Source organism: Salvia hispanica, chromosome 3 (assembly GCF_023119035.1).
Source record: "Salvia hispanica cultivar TCC Black 2014 chromosome 3, UniMelb_Shisp_WGS_1.0, whole genome shotgun sequence".
In the NCBI taxonomy this organism is placed as follows: Eukaryota; Viridiplantae; Streptophyta; class Magnoliopsida; order Lamiales; family Lamiaceae; genus Salvia; species Salvia hispanica.
In genome coordinates, this window is record NC_062967.1 from 29,596,577 (window position 1) to 29,615,054 (window position 18,478).

Here is an 18,478-nt window from a genome sequence, read left to right on the forward strand (position 1 = left end):
CCACTTTCGATTATTTTACTCCGTCCATACATGCATCATTAATTGACACAATTTAATTCAACTTTGGATTTTAAAAATATAATACTATAATAAAAAGTGCGTAAAAAGAATTAATAAAAAATAGGTCATAGTTTTATAGCATAATATACGGTTCCTTATTAGTTCTCGAATTCGCAAAAGTATGGGGAGTATAGGAACATCTCAAATGGCAATAGTCCAGTTATAGGCTAGCAATAGCCTAGTTAAAAATTCCTCATTCCATATAATCTAAGACTAGAAACATAACTGTCACATCATCAGGACAAGAAATTGGACAAGCAATAGCCTAGCCATAGGCCAGCAAAATTAAAAAAATATATAAATAAATTATAATCACGCAAAATACGGAATTAAATTTATGACACAGATACGGGAAAATGCAATAATTTTATTTAAATTAAAAAAAAGTACATTAAAAAAATTACATAATTAAAAAAAGAACATTAAAAAAAATCTATCGCCGTGAAGGCTTCCGCGCCCACAACTCTTCAATTAAATCCTTTTGGAGTCGAATATGAGCATCCACTTGGCGCATATCGGTATGTGCCTTGAGGCGGCCGGCTTCATCGTGAGGTACTCCCATTCGTACGTTGGGGGTGGCCACACCGTGTGCTTGGACCGACTGCATCAGCATCATCACTGGCCCAACTAGTCACTTGTACACCTTCATCTTTGACTATCATGTTGTGCGTGATAATACAGGCGTACATTATATCAAGCAATGCAGTCGACATGCCACAAACGCGTTGGACCCCTAACTGCCGCCCATCGAGACTAGAGCACACCAAATGCCCGCTCCACGTCCTTGCACACCGACTCCTGACGTTCAAAGCAAAAGTAGGTCTTCCTTTCATCACTTGTGCATCTGATCGTCTTCACAAAGACGGGCCACCTAGGGTATATCTCATCCGCCAAGTAGTAGCCCATATTGTGTTGGTTGCCGTTGGCGATAAAACTGATGGCCGGATCAACGCCCTGGCACTGCTCGTTGAAAAGGGGCGACGAGTTGAGGACGTTGCGGTCATTGTTCGACCCGGCTACCCCAAAACACGCATGCCAAATCCACAGCCGTTAATCAGCTACGGCCTCGAGGATCATCGTGGGATTCTTTCCCTCGTAGCCGGTCGAGTAGAACCCTTTCCAGGCGGTGGGACAGTTCTTCCACTCCCAATGCATACAGTATATGTTGCCCAACATCCTCGAGAACCCATGCTTCTCCCCGTGCATCTGCATCAGATCCTGACAGTTTCGGGGGTAAGGCTTCGAAGATACTGCTCACGGAATATTTCAATGACGCCCTGGCAGAAATACTTCAGACAATCCAGGGCAGTCGTCTCACCGATGTGGAGATACTCGTCCCACATGTCTGCCGAGCCTCCGTAGGCCAATTGTCTGATTGTCGCAGTGCACTTTTGTATAGGTGTGTGGCCGGGTCTGCCAGCCGCATCGTAACTGAACCGGAAACACTTATATCGATGCTCTAAAGCGTCAACGATACGCACAAACAATGACCTACTAATCCTAAAATGCCGCCTAAAATGGTTGGCCCCAAACCGCTGCTCGGGAGCGAAGTAATCGTCATATAGCCGCTGATGTGCAGCGACGTGATCTCGTTCAACCACATTTTGGCGGTGGATAATGGGTCGAGGTACCGCCGGCTGCAAGGCTCTTTGGATCGGCCGATTTATCTCGCGGGACGTATAGGCCGCCAACTCTTCGTTAAATTGTCGGTTGAACTCCTCAACAACATCCCCATCACTACCACCACCACTACCACCCACACCGCTGCCACCCGCATCACTCATTTCGTGATATTGCTCTTGTACAGAAATCAAGAGAGAGAGAAACTCGTTAAAACAGGTGGTGCGAATGAAAATGACGTTAAAATCGCGTATATATAAAGTTTCGAAAAAAATAAACAGGGCTGGCCGAGCGCTAGCCGATCGGACCCTACAATTGCGGCCAGCGGATCGTCGTGGGCTAACCGTTTCGCTCGCCGATTTGCCGCTGGCCGGTCCCAATGGTCGGCTAGCGGACCGGCCAGCGCCTGCGGAGCGGCTAGCCGGCCTGCTAGCCGTCATTGGAGATGCTCTAAACAAATTTTTGAAACATGTGTGATGTGTGTGTCTCGGTTGAACCATTACTCGAGTTCAAGATCTTGCTAAAATGCCCTGATCAAATTCTTTGACATCTAATTGAGTGCTTAGTATACAATATTGCGGGATTGTATGGAGAAAAAATTCCATGGACTTGACATACCAAGGTGGAAATATTATGTGGTGTGTCCTACCACTAATACATTGGCACATGGAAACTTAGAGGCTCCAATTTCCAGCTGGGATATTACATATTCACACGGCCAATTAACAAAATTTCTATTATGGAAATTATAAATTATCCCATAAATACACTCACGCATAATCTATACACAATCTTTCTATGATTTATCTATCATAGTCTTCAAATCAATTAAAAGAATTCTTCATTACAAAACAATCAAAAGAATTCTTCATTACAAAACAATCAATGGATTTCGACGGTACGCCACTTATTGTTCTGTTATGCATACATACATGAGTTCTTGAATACCTATTCTTATTACCCACTATATATTTATTTATCTAAATATTCTTTTAAACTTTATTGGATAACTACGTATAATCGGATGAACTAAAATTTAGTCTTCCTAATCAAGTAAAATTTAGTATTCTTAATCGATTGCTCTTTTAGCTTTGTTTTCATTGTTTTATAATTGTTCTTTTATAATATAATTTTAAAATCTACATGTTTAGTTGCTAAAGTTTTATCATTTTGTTTTATGATTGATATTTCTAATCAGCCTAATGCATATTTTAACAGCATAAAAATAAGGATATGAATTTTTAATGTAAATCTAATAATAAATTGTGTAATATTTTAATTGTATGAGTTTATATTGAATTTTACATAATTTCTTTTTCTACTGCAGAAAATTTAGAAACTTCATATGTTCATCGTGTGGACACTGAATTTGAGTTCAAATTGGGAATGACTTTTGCTGATGAAGAAGATGCCTACAAAGCATATAATGCATATGCATTTACCAAAGGGTTCGGAATACGAAAAGGTAAGAAGTCCTACAATAGAAAAAATGAGCTTTGTGGATGTTTATTTTTATGTTGTTGTGAGGGATTCTCTGAATTTGCCCCGTCTGAGGACAGAAAAACTGAAAGGTCATTAAAAAGATGTGGGTGTACATCTCGCATTAGGTTTCATATCAAAGAATCTGTTTGGGAAGTGGTTGAATTCAATGATGTCCACAGTCATCCTTTTGTTGAGGATAATCAGAAGCATTTAATTAGATCGTGTCGCAAGATTACAAAAACAAAGGGGAGCATTCTTAACACCATGGTTGATTCTGGGATAAAACCCACAAAAGCTTATTCTTATCTGACAAATGAAGCGGGAGGAGCGCAAAATGTTGGTTTTACTCTTCAGGATGCTAAAAAAATTTTACAATCGAAAAGAATGAGCTTAATAAGTGCAGGAGATTGTCAAAGTCTTCTAAGGCACTTACAGTCCTTACAAGCTAGTGGAAGTAATCTATTCTACTCTTTTCAAGTTGATGATCAAAATAGAATGACTAATTTTTTCTGGTGTGACGGTGCTTCAAGAATTGATTATGATTGCTTTGGTGATGTTTTAGTGTTCGACACCACGTATCGTACAAACAAGTACAACATGGTATGTGCGCCTTTTGTGGGGGTCAATAACCATTGGAGAAATGTCTTATTTGGTTGTGCTTTCATGTTAGATGAGACAATAGCCTCATTTATTTGGGTGTTCGAGACGTTTATGGAGGCAATGGGGAACAAAGCACCTAAAACAATATTTACTGATCAAGATAGTGCAATGGCCAATGCTATTGGCAAGGTTTTTCCGAACAGCATCCATCGGTTATGTGTTTGGCATATCTCTAAAAATGCCACTCAACATATTTCATATCTGCTTTCAGATTCTCAATTTAAGGCGAAGTTCAATAAAATGTTGTATGAAGTTGAAATGGAGAATGAAATGGAGCAGCTTTGGAGAGATCTATGTGAAGGATGGAATGTTACTGAGAATAAGTGGTTGAGTAATCTGTACTTGATACGTCATAAATGGTGCCCCGCATTCAACCGTGATAAATTTTCGGCCGGTATAAGATCTACGCAGAGGAGTGAAAGCACAAATAATGTTTTTAAACATTTGTCTTGTAAGACAATGACATTAACTGAGTTTGTTAGTCACTATGAGAAGCAAGCAGAAAAGATGCGTGAGAATCAAGCTGTCGATGATTTCGAATGTGCTCGAGGGGTGCCAAGAATTGGTGTGGATTGTGATATTTTGAGGCAAGCGGCACAAGTGTATACTATTAAGATATTCAAGAAATTTCAAGCCGAATATTTTAAAGGTTTATCATGGCATGTGACAGGTTCAAAGCATGAAGGTGGAATTTACACATACACCTTGAGGAGGGAAGTTGGTCATTTGGAGCATTATGTGAGTTTTGATGCAAATAATACTACCATCTCGTGTACATGCAAGTTGTTTGATTTATTAGGGTGTTATGTTGTCATGCATTAACGGTAATGAATAATCATCTCAATGTGACTACTATTCCTGTGCAATAGATATTGAAGAGGTGGACGAAAAGTGCAAGACTAAAAGTGCAAAATGATGACAGTGGTTCATGCTCCTTAGATTTGACGTCGACAAGAACTTATCACCTAAAGGAGTTGATGCGCCAATCTTTTAATGTCATGAGCTTAAGTGTTCATGACGTTGAAACCGTCAAAATTGCAAAAAAGAGACTTCAAGAGCTTGATGTTGAGATCAGGAATTATGTCTCATCAAGTGATAACAACACCATGAGAACTGAGGATAATGATGTTCCTCAAGTTAGTCCAACACAGATTCTTGACCCTCTTAAGAAAAAGTCGAAGGGAATGACAAATTCTAGAATGAAGAGCGCCATAGAGAAGCGAAAGAAGGGCAAATCATTGAAAGGTAAAGGACCTTTGCAACAATTTCATGGTGTAAATCCTACAAACCATCCACCAGTGTGGAATAGGAATTTTACCATGAATCCAAGCCACCAATATACGGTATGTTCGTGGTTTATGCTTATCAACTTAATATGTATATGTATGCATCACATTTTTATTGATTTGTTGTCATATAATTTCATAGGGTACACCATTTTATATGACCTCAATTCAACCTGGTTATGCCCAACCTATCTCCTTTACTTCATTAATGACTCAGGTATAGTTTTGTGTTTATAGGTTGATATATTCTATATATTTTAGTTTGTCTTTTTATATACCTTCTTTTCTTTTTTTGGTTTTATAGGACTATCAAAGTGTGGCAAGTGTACCTGAAAATACGTTTCCGAGTGATTGGCCGCCATGATTTTCTCAAGTCAGAAAAGTGATTCGAATTGGAGAAATTTGAGTTGGATCATGTTGCTATAATATTTAGAATGCACTTTGGAAGAGAGTATTGTGATCATTTTAAGTTTGAACTAGTTTTTGTTTCTTTTATTTACGAAAAAGAAATTGTAGTAACTATCGAATAATTTTGATAGGATTAAACTTTTTGATTGGTGGTCACTTTGCCTATGGTTGTTTCTCTAAAATTCAATTTCTATTACCATGACAATAATTTACTGTATTTTGTTTTATATTTTTTATGGTCTATTGATGAAAAATTAATATAGTAATTAACTATTTTTTTACCATCTTGATATTATTAGCTACCGGCATTATAGTTTAATATAGCATAAGAACATTATATAATAGTGATTAATATACACAAGTAATATAAATTACTATTAAGCTATATAATCATAATTTATTGTGTTCAATGCCATTAATAAAAAAGAAGGTATAACATGAAATGTGATTATACTCTATTATGTTTTTATATTGAGTATATATTATACGTAAATAATGAAATAGTTAGTTTATAATTTTAGCAATAATTTTTCTGTTATGTAAAAGATATAGTGGGACTGTGGCAGATTTAAATATTATGCATAGTGTATATATGGTTACGTATGGTAATTATGGGATAATTTATAATTTCCATAATAGAAATTTTGTTATATGACAGTGTGAATACGTAATATCCCAGCTGGAAATTGAGACCTCTAAGTTTCCATGTGTCAATGTATTAGTGGTAGAACACACCACATAATATTTCCACCTTGGTATGTCAAGTCCATAGAATTTTTTCTCGATTGTACGAGGAAATCGGGTAATAATAATGGATGATTTGTTGATAAACTTATGAATAACAACAATCCAACATAAAAAAGATAGTAGCAGTAAGATAATAACCCCAAAAATATGAGCCCACAGTAAATAAATTCATTTAAGTAATTCTCAAAAAATCAGATGGTGGAGTAGTTAAATAGTAGTAGTAGTAGTTATGCAGCAGGTGATAAGATTTGTAGAATTTTGTTGTCTCTAACCACATTTGTGTTGCACTTCTTTCTTCTTTTCTATTTGCATTTCTTTATACATAATCAAACAGAGGCATGGCTGAGGAGCGGAGATGGAAGATTTGTTACCTGTGAACTCTACAATGTTTAACTCAAGACTTGTGATTATAAAGCACGATAATACTAATACGAGGATCATGCATAGGAAAATAATCAAATGGTAATTATAATAAAGATAGCTCATAAACCTTGATTGATCGATGACCGAGTATGATTTAACAATGCTCGTTTTTGTACAAAGATGACAACATCCAGTGGTAATACATAAATTACGAAGATAATAGTAACATTTTTTTCAGTATTCTCTAAAAAATCCATCTTTATGATTTTCATTATTAAAACCAGAAAACTGGTTCTCATAAAAAAAAAATTGAATAAAAATCTGAACTCACGTATCAGTCTTCTGTTCTGTCTCTACACAGTGTGAGGTGGCGCTATTCCAACTTCAACGGTACAAACCCATAAACCCTTGCTTCTTCCCTTTTTCTCTCTCCGCTGAGCTGATTTCACTCTCACTTGTAACGCCCACGCCCTAGATCACTGCAACTATCATCTTCAATTTCTGCCGGAAAATTTATTTTTTTATTTTCTGCATAATTTCCCCCTTTTTTAGAGGAGGTGGATATGGCGCGAAAGCTGACGCCGGAGGAAGAGAAGCAAGCCGTTAGAGACATTTCTGTGGCCGCCGAAGCCCAGACCAAAGTCGGCGATACTTTCTATTTAATAACCCAGAGGTAATTTTTCCTTTTTTTTTCTTTTCCGCAGGCTCTGTTCATTTCTTAGACCTTTGTTTGAATTTTATTTTGAGGCTAGATGCGATTGCTTGTGGAGTGAGTGAAATGCAGGATATGATGTTCCATTAGTTTCAGAGTTGGAATGTATTTGGCTAATTGTATTTGTTTTGAATTAGTCCTTTGTGTTTTGACTGTCTCTTATATGGCTGGATTTAGGGGCTAAAGAAATAAACTAGGTTTTTGCTTTGTTTTGACAAAACATTCTGGTTGCGCTTAATTTAGCTTTGTTTTGTAGATGTTGATCTTAAAGTCAGTGATGTATTGTGCTGCGAGTGGTATACGAAATCCTAACTAGTATGATTGAAGCAAATGGAATATATGCTGGCTTTACCATAAGGTACACAAAGGAGATGAATGCTACTAGTAATGACTATCTGAAAGGTGTATGTGTATGAATTATGTTTGGACTACTTTGATTAAACCTAAACAGATAGTGCTGTTTGCAGGTTTTAGAGTTTTAGCAAACGTGCAAACTCTTAGAAGAACTTGGAACTTGGAACTTGGGTTGATTATTTCCACTAGGATTTATTGCTTTATCTTTCTCATTCTTGATGAAAATGAAATATACTTATTTGATATTTCAATGATTCATTTAGGTCCACTTATTTTGCATTTTAGAAAACCAAACTTTTTTCATTCTCTTCTCTATCTACATATTGTGTAACCTCCAGATGGTGGCAAAACTGGCTTGAGTACGTAAACCAAACTAGCATCGTTAATGATGAATCTTCTTCCGAGCATCAGGGGGCAGTCAACTTAAGTGCATTGAAGAAACCATCTTGCATTGACAACTCTGATTTAATAGATGAAGCAGTATCTGAGGATTCTGCTATGGGCATTGAACTTCATGATACCTTAGTGGAAGGAACTGATTATATACTGCTTCCAAAAGAAGTCTGGAACAAAATGCATTCATGGTGAGTAAGAAGTTAATGGTTTCACTCATCCACCTTGTCTTTATTTTGTTTTATGTCACTATTTATTTTATTCTTAGTTTTTTGTAAAAACCTGTTACAAATTTTTTATGATTCCCCTATTAAATTCAGAAGAGATACGTAGCTGAATTTATAGGACATACTAGTTCTGGCTTGAACTTGTTTGTGGAACAATATATATGAGACTGGTTGTTGAAAGAAATTCATGAATACTGTTATCTTCTCTTCCAACTGATGGATATATATATATATAGGGTTTTGATCTATGAAAACTCCATTTAAATACAGAAACGCAGAACACAGTCATACGTAGGGCATTTTTAGGTCATAGTTAACTTATTTTAAGGTCATGCTAACAAAGCCTGACCTAAAATGATCTTAACATGACATAAACTCTAATTTTATAATATGACCTAAAATTGCTTTATTATGACCCTCCGTATTTTTGGTCAATTATTGACCATTAGATCGCTTAATCTTAGGGCCAAGATTTGGGCTGCATTTCTGGATTTAAATGCATACTTATTTTGATCATCTCCCTATATATATATATATATGGATAGGTGTATTCAATGCTTAATAGCAAAGCACTAATTAACTATACTGGGTTATTTGTAGCAAGTTGTATTTACTTCCAATTTTGTTTATGTAAAGAATATCAGAAGTTTAAAAAAGAAGTATTATTTAATATGGATGCTTAATAGGTATGGTGGTGGTCCTGTGTTGGCCCGTAAAGTGATCAACACTGGTCTTTCTCAAACAGAATTGTCAGTAGAAGTTTATCCACTACGACTCGAGTTACATTTGATGCCGAAAGGTGATCGTTCGGCCATAAGGATGAGCAAAAAGGTAAACAATGTATTCCTTCTCCTTAAGGGAAAACTCCCACCTCGAACACCTTTCTTTTTGTGCAGGAAACAATTGGAGAACTTCACCGAAAAGCTTGTGAAATTTTTGATCTCACACCGAAGCAAGTAAGTAGTTTTTTCTATAATGCATTCCTTATATGTCTGTATTGGTTTTGATTTTCACTTTAATTCTGAAATTGAGCTCTGCAATCTCTTAGGTATCTATTTGGGATTATTTTAGCCATCAAAAACATGCATTGATGAATGACATGGAGAAGACGCTGGATGATGCAAACATTCAAATGGATCAGGATGTAGGTGATTATATGTTTTGCCATAATTTGTTTTAAAGACCATAGCCCTTCCTTAAATGAGTTAGAGTTGGTGTACCTTTGGACTATAAGATGAACTGTCTGTGCATGTAATTTCATATTCAACATTGATGTTTTCCTATTCAATTGGAGTTGCTTTCTAATTGTTCATCATTTTAAATTTGCTATATGTTTCTCCCTTTGTGATTTGATCTTGATATGGGTGGTATCACTATATTGCATAATCTAATTTGGTCTTCTGGTCTAATAAGGTAGTTTTTATTGTAATTTTACTTCATTCCTCATATAGGGAATACTTTTCAGTTTCACCTGCTTGGATGATAATCTTACTGAAGCACTTGGTTAGGAACAGTATCATAACTTAGTTCCTAAGGAACTTTGATAGTGTCCTTTTTCTACTTTTAGAAGCAGGAGATTATGGAATATAGGTTTTGTATGCTACTGTATGAAGATTGTGAATTTTTCGTATATTTATTGAACAATTGCTAATTACAAGGCATTGATTGCCTAATATATACACTCTTGGCACAAGATGGCAGTTTGTGCTTCATATGCTCCTAACAAATTACCTAGCTAAAAATGCCTTATCCATTACGTTATGTGTTCTCAAACGGATCTGGTTATAGGAATTTAAGCTTCATGTTTCATTACTTAGGCTTTGGTTGCTCTTATAATCTTATTTTTTTCTCTTAGTGCCTGTTATTAACTTTGGCCAGTGTTCTGAATGTTTTACATAAACAAACTAGGAACTACTAAGTAATCTATATTAGCTTATCTCGCTTCTTCATATTTCTAGAATTCTTTGAATTCTCTTTCCTTTATAATACTACTTCTGCTCTTGCTTGTTGAGTGCTTTGCAGACTCATTTTCTCCCAAATTCCTTCAGTGTTAGAACCTTTGTGGATTTCTGCAGAATAAATGCTCGCCGGTTATTGGATAATTTTTTATGATTTGGTTCTGATATTTATTGCGATGCATGAAACAGATCTTGGTAGAAGTAATCAATATTAAATTAGAAGGTGGTTTGAGTTCCAACCAAGAGAATGGGTCAATGAATAATGGAAGCCTGGCTGCTGCTACTTCTCATTCAAGTATTGCAACTTCCGGAGGTTTATCTGCAAGCAAGTATTCATCAAGAAATGGTAATTCGGGATCCCACTTTCAAAATCTAAATACGGAAAAGGCATATGGAACGAGCGGTGTCAGTACAAGAGGGGCAATTTGTGGTCTCACTGGATTGTTGAATCTTGGGAACACTTGTTTTATGAACAGTGCTATACAATGCCTAGTTCATACACCAGAATTTGCTTGGTATTTTCGCGAAGATTACCATCAAGAGATTAATCGACAGAATCCTCTTGGCATGGTTGTAAGTTTCAAAACTTTACAAAATATTCTTGTTTCTTAATTAATTTTTTTGGTATTGTACAAGGACATGAAGGGTAGGTGGTTGGATTTGTTACGATTTCATAATTGATCTCTTCTGTTGATTATCTTTTATTGTCTTCTCATTCTATGGAGTTTATGTGACTCATAGATAAAAACATATTGTGAAATTAATGACTTGATCTATTTGTATATCTGTGAAGGAACAAATCTTTTTATTTATTTATTTATCGTGTTTATTATATATGTATAATTTATATACATGAAGCCGAATAGCTTAGGACCTCTTCATGGGGATTGCCTTTACACTAGCTTCTGATTGTTTCTGATTGTTTCCGTAGAGGATAAAGATCAGTCACTTGCTTGAGTTCTATATGAATATTGTTATTGATTTTGAAGGTTATCTTTTTGCTTACTTTAGATGTATCATTTAGGGGGAGCTTGCTTTAGCATTTGGAGATCTGCTTAGAAAGTTGTGGGCACCAGGACGAGCTCCGGTTGCTCCTCGGCTATTTAAGTCAAAGCTAGCTCGCTTTGCTCCGCAGTTCAGTGGATGCAGTCAACATGATTCACAGGTTTGGCGCCTTTTAATAGCTTTCTTGAATTAATGGTAGTATTGATTGAAGAGTCAATTATGTGTTCCCTTCTGTATAGGAACTACTTGCATTTCTCTTAGATGGGCTTCATGAAGATCTGAATCGTGTAAAACACAAACCATATATAAAATCTAGAGATGCAGATGGTAGGGCCGATGAAGAAGTTGCAGACGAGTATTGGGCAAATCATATTGCTCGTAATGATTCGATTATCGTGGATGTCTGTCAAGTAAGTGCAGCAACCAATATCTATAGACTATAAGGATTCAGTTACTGGTTTAATGGGTTTTCTGTTATACAATATGTAATTGGCTTCCTCGATGAGTGGGGAATCACAGTGAATCCATTCTGATCTTTTTAACCTCTTGATTTGAATGCTATAAAGAAAGAAAAGTTGAAACTGTATTGGTTCACAAATCATTGTAGTACAGTGGTTTTGGAATCTGGTTATCATCATCTTTATATTACAATTCAAACCATGCTGTTATATTACTACTGGCTATCCATTTCAACATAATCTGACAGCATTCCTCTTCACGGCGGGACAAGTCTATTGCTTGACTAACCACTTTTATCTTTGCTTGCTCCTTGGTATTTACTGATTTTAAAAATCAAGTTAATAGTAATACCTAGCTTCACTCTATGATAATCCAACTTTGGTTTGCTTCCTGTCTTGTTTCCCATAACACTGTGCTGCATTTCATGCTTAGTTTTTATTTTGTTACTCCCTCCGTCCCCCATTAATTGGCACCATTTAACTTGCCTCGGGTTTTAAGAAATGTAGTGGAAAGTGGGTGGAAAAAGTTAGTGGAATGTGGGGTTCATTACCAAAAAGAGTAAAAAGTAAGGGTGTCGATTAATTGGGACGGACGAAAAAGGAAATTGGTGCCAATTAATATGGGACGGAGGGAGTATTTATGGAGAATCTTGGTTTCTCTCTTTCTTGTTGTGTTAAACCAGCCAATTTTTTTTTGTTAAGTCGGGAGTATGTCTTTTGCAGGGCCAATACAAATCAACTCTTGTATGTCCTGTATGCAATAAAGTTTCAGTCACATTTGACCCATTCATGTATCTGTCGTTGCCTCTTCAGTTTACTGCCACTCGTAGTATGACGCTGACTATTTTTACATGTGATGGAAGTGCATTGCCAGCAGCCTACACATTAACTGTGCCAAAGCACGGGCGTTGCAGAGATTTGGTCCAAGCACTCAGTAATGCTTGTTCTTTGCAATTTAATGAGAAACTTCTGCTTGCAGAGGTTGGTTAAAGTAAATTATATGGTGGCATCACAGAATGTATGTACATGTATTGGTAACTTATGTATTTATTTGCTGTCACAGATAAGAGGCCATTTGATTTACCGATTCTTGGAAGATCCAATGATATTATTATCTACCATAAAAGAAGATAACCACCTTACCGCTTGCAAGATTCCAAAAGTTTTGAAGAAAACAAAGTTCCTACAGCTGATACACCGGCGGGAAGAACAGTATGTGCGCTTAATTAACATACTTAGAATTGGGATAGATATTTTTCCTTTATTAAATTAATTTGCTCAATAACTACTCCATTTTTTATTATTCAATGTAATGTGGCCTTCTTTATTTGCCATTTCTTTTGATTAATACCCTGCCCCTTCCTTGTTTTTTGTGCTTGCTGACAGGGGTATAGGAAATGCCCAGAGCCCTGTTGGGTGGAAACCTTATGGAACTCCTCTTGTTTCACCAATATCCTGTGATGATACTATAACTAGAAGTGACATACAACAGATAGTTCATACTATGCTCTCACCGATGTTAAGAACAAAAGGTTCAGGTGCTATGACCACGAGCAATGCTTCAGTTGTGGCTTCAAATGAATCCCATGCAGATTCTAGTATAGCCGATCCAACAAAAGGAGATGGTGGAAGTTCAAAACCAATGCTGTCAGAGAAGCTTCCACTGCAGCTGGTTGACGAAAATAATGCTTGCATCGACTTAACTGTTGGTGATGATAAGGTGGTCAAATTATCATTATCCTCCATGTCAATTCTTGTATTTGTTGACTGGTCCCAGAAGCTTCTGGCAAGTTACGATACCAAACACATAGAAAATCTTCCAGAAGTTTGTAAGCATGTGCATGTTAGCAAGAAAGCTCGTAATGAACCTCTCTCATTGTACACTTGCTTGGAAGCTTTTCTACGCGAGGAGCCGTTGGTACCTGAGGACATGTGGTGAGCTGTTTTCCTCTTATCTGTTGCTTTGTACCACCACTAACTATGAATATTTATGTACTCATGAGACTGAAGTCTTTAATATGTTTGTGAGAATAGTATTATGGTTATATTATATCTAACATGGCTATGCATTCCTGATGAAGGTACTGTCCTCAGTGCAAGGAGAGGCGCCAGGCAAGCAAGAAACTGGACCTTTGGAGGCTTCCAGAAGTTCTTGTTATTCACTTGAAAAGATTCTCCTACAGTCGGTCGATGAAGCACAAGCTTGACACATTTGTAAATTTTCCCATTCATGACTTCGATTTGACAAATTATGTTGCGAACGAGAACAACACACGGCGTCAGATATATGAACTCTATGCCCTGACAAATCATTATGGCAGCATGGGTAGTGGACATTACACAGCACACATTAAGGTTTGCCCTGTCCTTTATACTTTCACATTTCATTTTCTTAATTTCCATGCTTCACTGATTGCTTAATTGATGCCTTCAATCATATTTCCATGAAAGCTCAAAATCATGATTGATTATGATGTAAGATCTAATTGAATCCACAAGGTGGTAACTTTTCTAAGTTGCACTCATTTCATTTTGCAGCTTCTGGACGAAAACAGGTGGTACAACTTCGATGACAGCCACATATCACCTATCAATGAAGAAGACGTGAAGTCAGCTGCAGCTTATGTCCTATTCTATAAAAGGGTGAACAATGATAGATCTTCTGCAAGTAATGGTGTCTACTCTAATATTAACAGCCAAAACTTAACTCTGCCAGCTACCTAGTTTTATTTGGCATCGTTTTGTCTGTAAATTAACTGTAACATTGCTGTTTAAATACTTAAAAGAATTCATAGAGCCTATAGGAAAATTATGAGGTTACAATTAGCAAAGGCAAGAAAACATATACTATCTGATAAGATTTTGATTCGGGAAATGAAGTATTGTTGTGGCATATATGGTGAATTTGCCTATCAAACCTTTTGGAGTGCAAACAATACTTGTAGTAGGCTGCTAGCATATCTTGTTTATAATATTGTAAATTTTGTCCTCTGACTTCTGCAAAACCTGTTGTTAAGTGGATTTTGCCTTGAATCGAGCTGTCAGGTTACACTTCTGTCCGATGAGGAGAGTGCAGATAGAATCCTGATCCTCTTGAAAACCACTACCGAGGGACTGTCTCAATTGTACTTTGCTGTGGGAGATCATGGTAAGGGAGTAAGTATCGTCTGATTTCAAGCGTTAGTGCTTTCTTTAACTGTATTAGCAGATAGTCTTAACATGGTCTTCAACTATCAGTTGCTTTCTTTCTTTAACTGTTTATCATTATCAGCAGTTAGTCTTAACAAGGTCTTCAGCTATTAGTTGCTTTCCTTCTTTAACTGTTTATCATTATTAGCAGAAAGTCTTAACATGGTGTTCAGCTATTAGTTGCTTTCTATCAAGTTGGTGGTAGTGGTGGCTGATCCTGATTGGATCATCGGGCTCAGCAAAATTCCAAAAAATCAAACGAAACACATTTTGGTTGAAATGGCTTCATTTATTCGGGTTGGTTAAAAAATTTAACCTTATGAAATTTGAGTTTCAGTTTGTTTTGCTTTTCTTTAACTGGGCTTCTTGTTTTTGACTTGCTAACCCTTGCTCCCTGTCGCCTCATGAGAATAGTTGGTGCCATGTCTTATTTTACATCTCATCTTGTCATCATTATATAGTTGATTAACACTAAGAGAACATGTTTCTTTAATAATTTGATACACCTAGGGGGTCCCCTCATAGTTATCAGTTCTCGTGGTATTTATTTTAACGAATTATAGCATTAAAATGTGAAAATGAAGTTTTTCGCTGTGATGATCGTTTCTCTGAACTTTGCCATGTCATACTAAGAAGAATTATTTATCAAAGATGAATAGATGATATGGGTAGTCGAAATAATTATATTTCAGTTGAAGTTGTCAATTCTTTATTCCCACCTTCAATTAACATAAAGCAAAACCAAGAGGAGCTAGTCAACAACTTTCTTTCAAAATGCTATCATTTTTTGTCCATTTTGCAATTTACCCCTAATATACATAAATATACACTCTCTCTATAGAGAGAGTTAAGAGAAGTAGAGAGAGTGGAGAGAGATAGAGATGAAGAAGGCAACTCCAAGCTACACTCAATTCTTCATTCTTAGCTTCTTATTTTCATATGTTTGTTCACAATCACAAGATTCTTGCAATTCTCCCCTCACTTTGCAAAACCCACTCTCCTTTGACACAACTTCTATGCAATGTGTCACAGTCTGGAGCTCTCAAGGCTTCATCCTCAGAGTAAGTCTCACTCTCTCTCTCTCAAAACACACACAGACACACAAGTGGTGCACCCAATCTTATGTACTTAAATGTCTGTCTACCATAACATGTTTGCGAACATAGACAACAAACCTGATATATTTCATCAGGTATACGACATACCCCTTGGGTGAAACATGATTCTTTGTTGGGGTGCAGTTTGTGCAGGCTGCACCAAATGTATGGAATTTCGTGCTCTCAGCACCAAGCACAAATGCATATGTTGCCATAGGCTTCTCACCCAATGGTAACATGGTAGGCTCAACTGCCGTGGTTGGTTGGGTGGAATCTGGTGGCACTTCTAACATGAAGCAATACTTCTTGGGAGGCCAACAACCTAGCCTCGTTACGTTGATTCAGACACCCACTCAAGGGTTGCCATTTGGCAACGCCTCCACCATGCTTGTCCAGTCAGGCCGAATCTACATCGCCTTCCAGCTCCTCACCGCTCAGCCTGGCTCGCGCCTCATCTACGCGGTGGGGCCGGTGGGGCGCCTACCCCAGGCCCCCGATTTCCGATTGACCGAACATCAAGATAAAATCGCCACCTCCTTGAATTACGCATCAGGTCAGTTAAAAACAACGTTGTAGCGAAAAAAGGTGAATGGATTGTTGAAATTTTGAATCCAAAAAATGAATTCCTCACTCACATTTACCACACAAACATAAAAATAAAAATAAAGAATGGTTTGATATTATATTGAATAAATTAAAGAAGAATCAACTGTATGACGTTGTTCGGACCATAACATTCAAAAAAACAGATGGTCGCATTGTCTGAATCATAGTGAAATAAACACTAGTACTACTAGTATATTTGAAGTTACGCGTTTAATTACATAAAATAAATTAGAATAGTTCAAACGTAGGGCCTACAAAAGCTAAGGTCAAAAATATTTGGTGGGTTAAGTTAGTATATTGTCGTCGGCTAACCCACCCACCAAGAGTATAAAATGACACAAGAATTGACTAACTAACATAACCTTCTAGTTTTAGTATTATTATTATTAATTAATTTTAATTTTTTTTATAGCGTCGTAATTATGCGTTACATAATTTGACCGATCTGCATGTTCCTAATTATGTGAACCTAACGTTTTTATTTTCGTTAATATAGTAGTAGTAGTAGTAGTGGTAGTAGTAGTAGTACAATTTTAATTGGCACTCTCAAATTATTATTGGACTACAAGTCGGGAGATGGCCCTTCACGTTTGAAGAAATGAATGTCTCCAAATTTATTTCATTTATATTTTGTGGATGTGGATGACAATATTTATTATTATTTCATTATTTGTACATGATGTAAGTGTTCTAACCGCTCAACCAGATTATGTATATATTTTATGACTATGTTTGGAGTATATTAACTTATCTTTTTGGTGACAAATTTTGAAGCCTGAAATTGTTTCTAAGGCCCATTAATTAACTTGCAAATTAAACACATGTAAAATTCATCTAAAACTTCTTTTCTTAGCAAAGTAAAGAATCACGATCTTATTTCTTATGCATGCATATATCTGTATGACCGTGCATAACAGGTCAATTTCAAACTGAGAAACGGCCAGAGTCGAATCTCCGGAGGATCCATGGGCTCTTGAACATGCTGGGCTGGGGCATCTTGATACCAATTGGAGTGATGGTAGCTCGGTACATGAGGAAGTGGGACCCACTTTGGTTCTATATGCATGCCGTTACTCAATCAATAGGCTTTATATTGGGTTTAATTGGTGTAATGTGTGGCTTTGTTTTGGATGGTCGTCTCAGCGCCGACGTTCCCATACACAAAGCTCTTGGAATTGTTATTATCAGTTTTGGCTGCCTTCAGGTTACCTTCCTCTTTTTCTTATTAATACTCATATATATGGTAGTAATAATTAACACAATTTCTCTTTCCTATTTTATTTTCTCTCCTACTTTATTCATATGTTACTTTATTATTTCTCCAATTAAAACAATAATCATTTTTTAAAAATTTCCGTGACTAAAGCAGACGCCTCAACTTGGTGGAATGAATGGAGTAAAAGCAGTTTTGGTCCACAATGGTCTAAATATAGTATCCATTCTATATTCCTGATCTTATCTTACTAGCGAAAGTTATGTTTTGCAGGTTCTGGCTCTCCTAATCCGACCGGACAAGAGCTCAAAAGTTCGAAAATATTGGAATTGGTATCATTTTGGGGTGGGAAGGGCTTTGGTGTTTTTGGCTGTGATAAATGTGTTTTATGGCATCCACTTGGGGAAGGCCGGTTCATCGTGGAATGTTGGATTTGCAGCGTTTCTCGTCGTTTTATTCGTCATAACTCTGATCATGGAGATTAGAATATGGTGTAGAGAATGATACTATGTTCCTTTTATAAATGTATTACCACTAGTAAGTTATTAGTTTATTATGATTGCATTTTTTTCATAATTACTTTGATTGAGGGATCGAGGCATGTGTTTCACATATTTGCTACTTAGAAAACCTTCTCTAT

At 36.6% G+C, this 18,478-nt stretch overlaps 2 protein-coding genes across 11 annotated transcripts; both read left to right on the forward strand.

Moving 5' to 3' along the window:
• Positions 1-2,565: 2,565 nt before the first annotated feature.
• Positions 2,566-5,472, forward strand: LOC125209810 (protein FAR1-RELATED SEQUENCE 5-like). The gene is made up of 6 exons (XM_048109391.1): positions 2,566-2,578; positions 3,008-3,145; positions 3,725-4,560; positions 4,692-5,165; positions 5,251-5,325; positions 5,413-5,472. Exons 1-6 carry the CDS (start codon positions 2,566-2,568, stop codon positions 5,470-5,472), a joined length of 1,596 nt encoding a protein of 531 aa, XP_047965348.1.
• Positions 5,473-6,895: 1,423 nt separating this feature from the next.
• On the forward strand, positions 6,896-18,448 carry LOC125212112 (ubiquitin carboxyl-terminal hydrolase 5-like). 10 transcript variants are annotated; one of them, XM_048112172.1, is made up of 20 exons: positions 6,998-7,016; positions 7,179-7,299; positions 7,595-7,696; positions 8,031-8,276; positions 8,999-9,143; positions 9,209-9,268; positions 9,361-9,456; positions 10,460-10,843; positions 11,295-11,435; positions 11,515-11,685; positions 12,457-12,714; positions 12,797-12,945; positions 13,120-13,668; positions 13,815-14,088; positions 14,272-14,376; positions 14,779-14,881; positions 15,955-15,983; positions 16,164-16,572; positions 17,543-17,829; positions 18,112-18,448. In XM_048112172.1, exons 3-20 carry the CDS (start codon positions 7,656-7,658, stop codon positions 18,340-18,342), a joined length of 3,678 nt encoding a protein of 1,225 aa, XP_047968129.1. In that variant the 5' UTR covers positions 6,998-7,016; positions 7,179-7,299; positions 7,595-7,655; the 3' UTR covers positions 18,343-18,448. The 10 variants fall into 10 exon arrangements, 8 of the variants coding, with proteins under 8 accessions (XP_047968128.1, XP_047968129.1, XP_047968133.1 ...); XM_048112171.1 differs by lacking the exon at positions 7,595-7,696 and having other exon boundaries at positions 6,896-7,016; XM_048112173.1 differs by lacking the exons at positions 6,998-7,016; positions 7,595-7,696 and having other exon boundaries at positions 7,074-7,299; positions 17,543-17,663; positions 17,769-17,829.
• Positions 18,449-18,478: the final 30 nt, after the last annotated feature.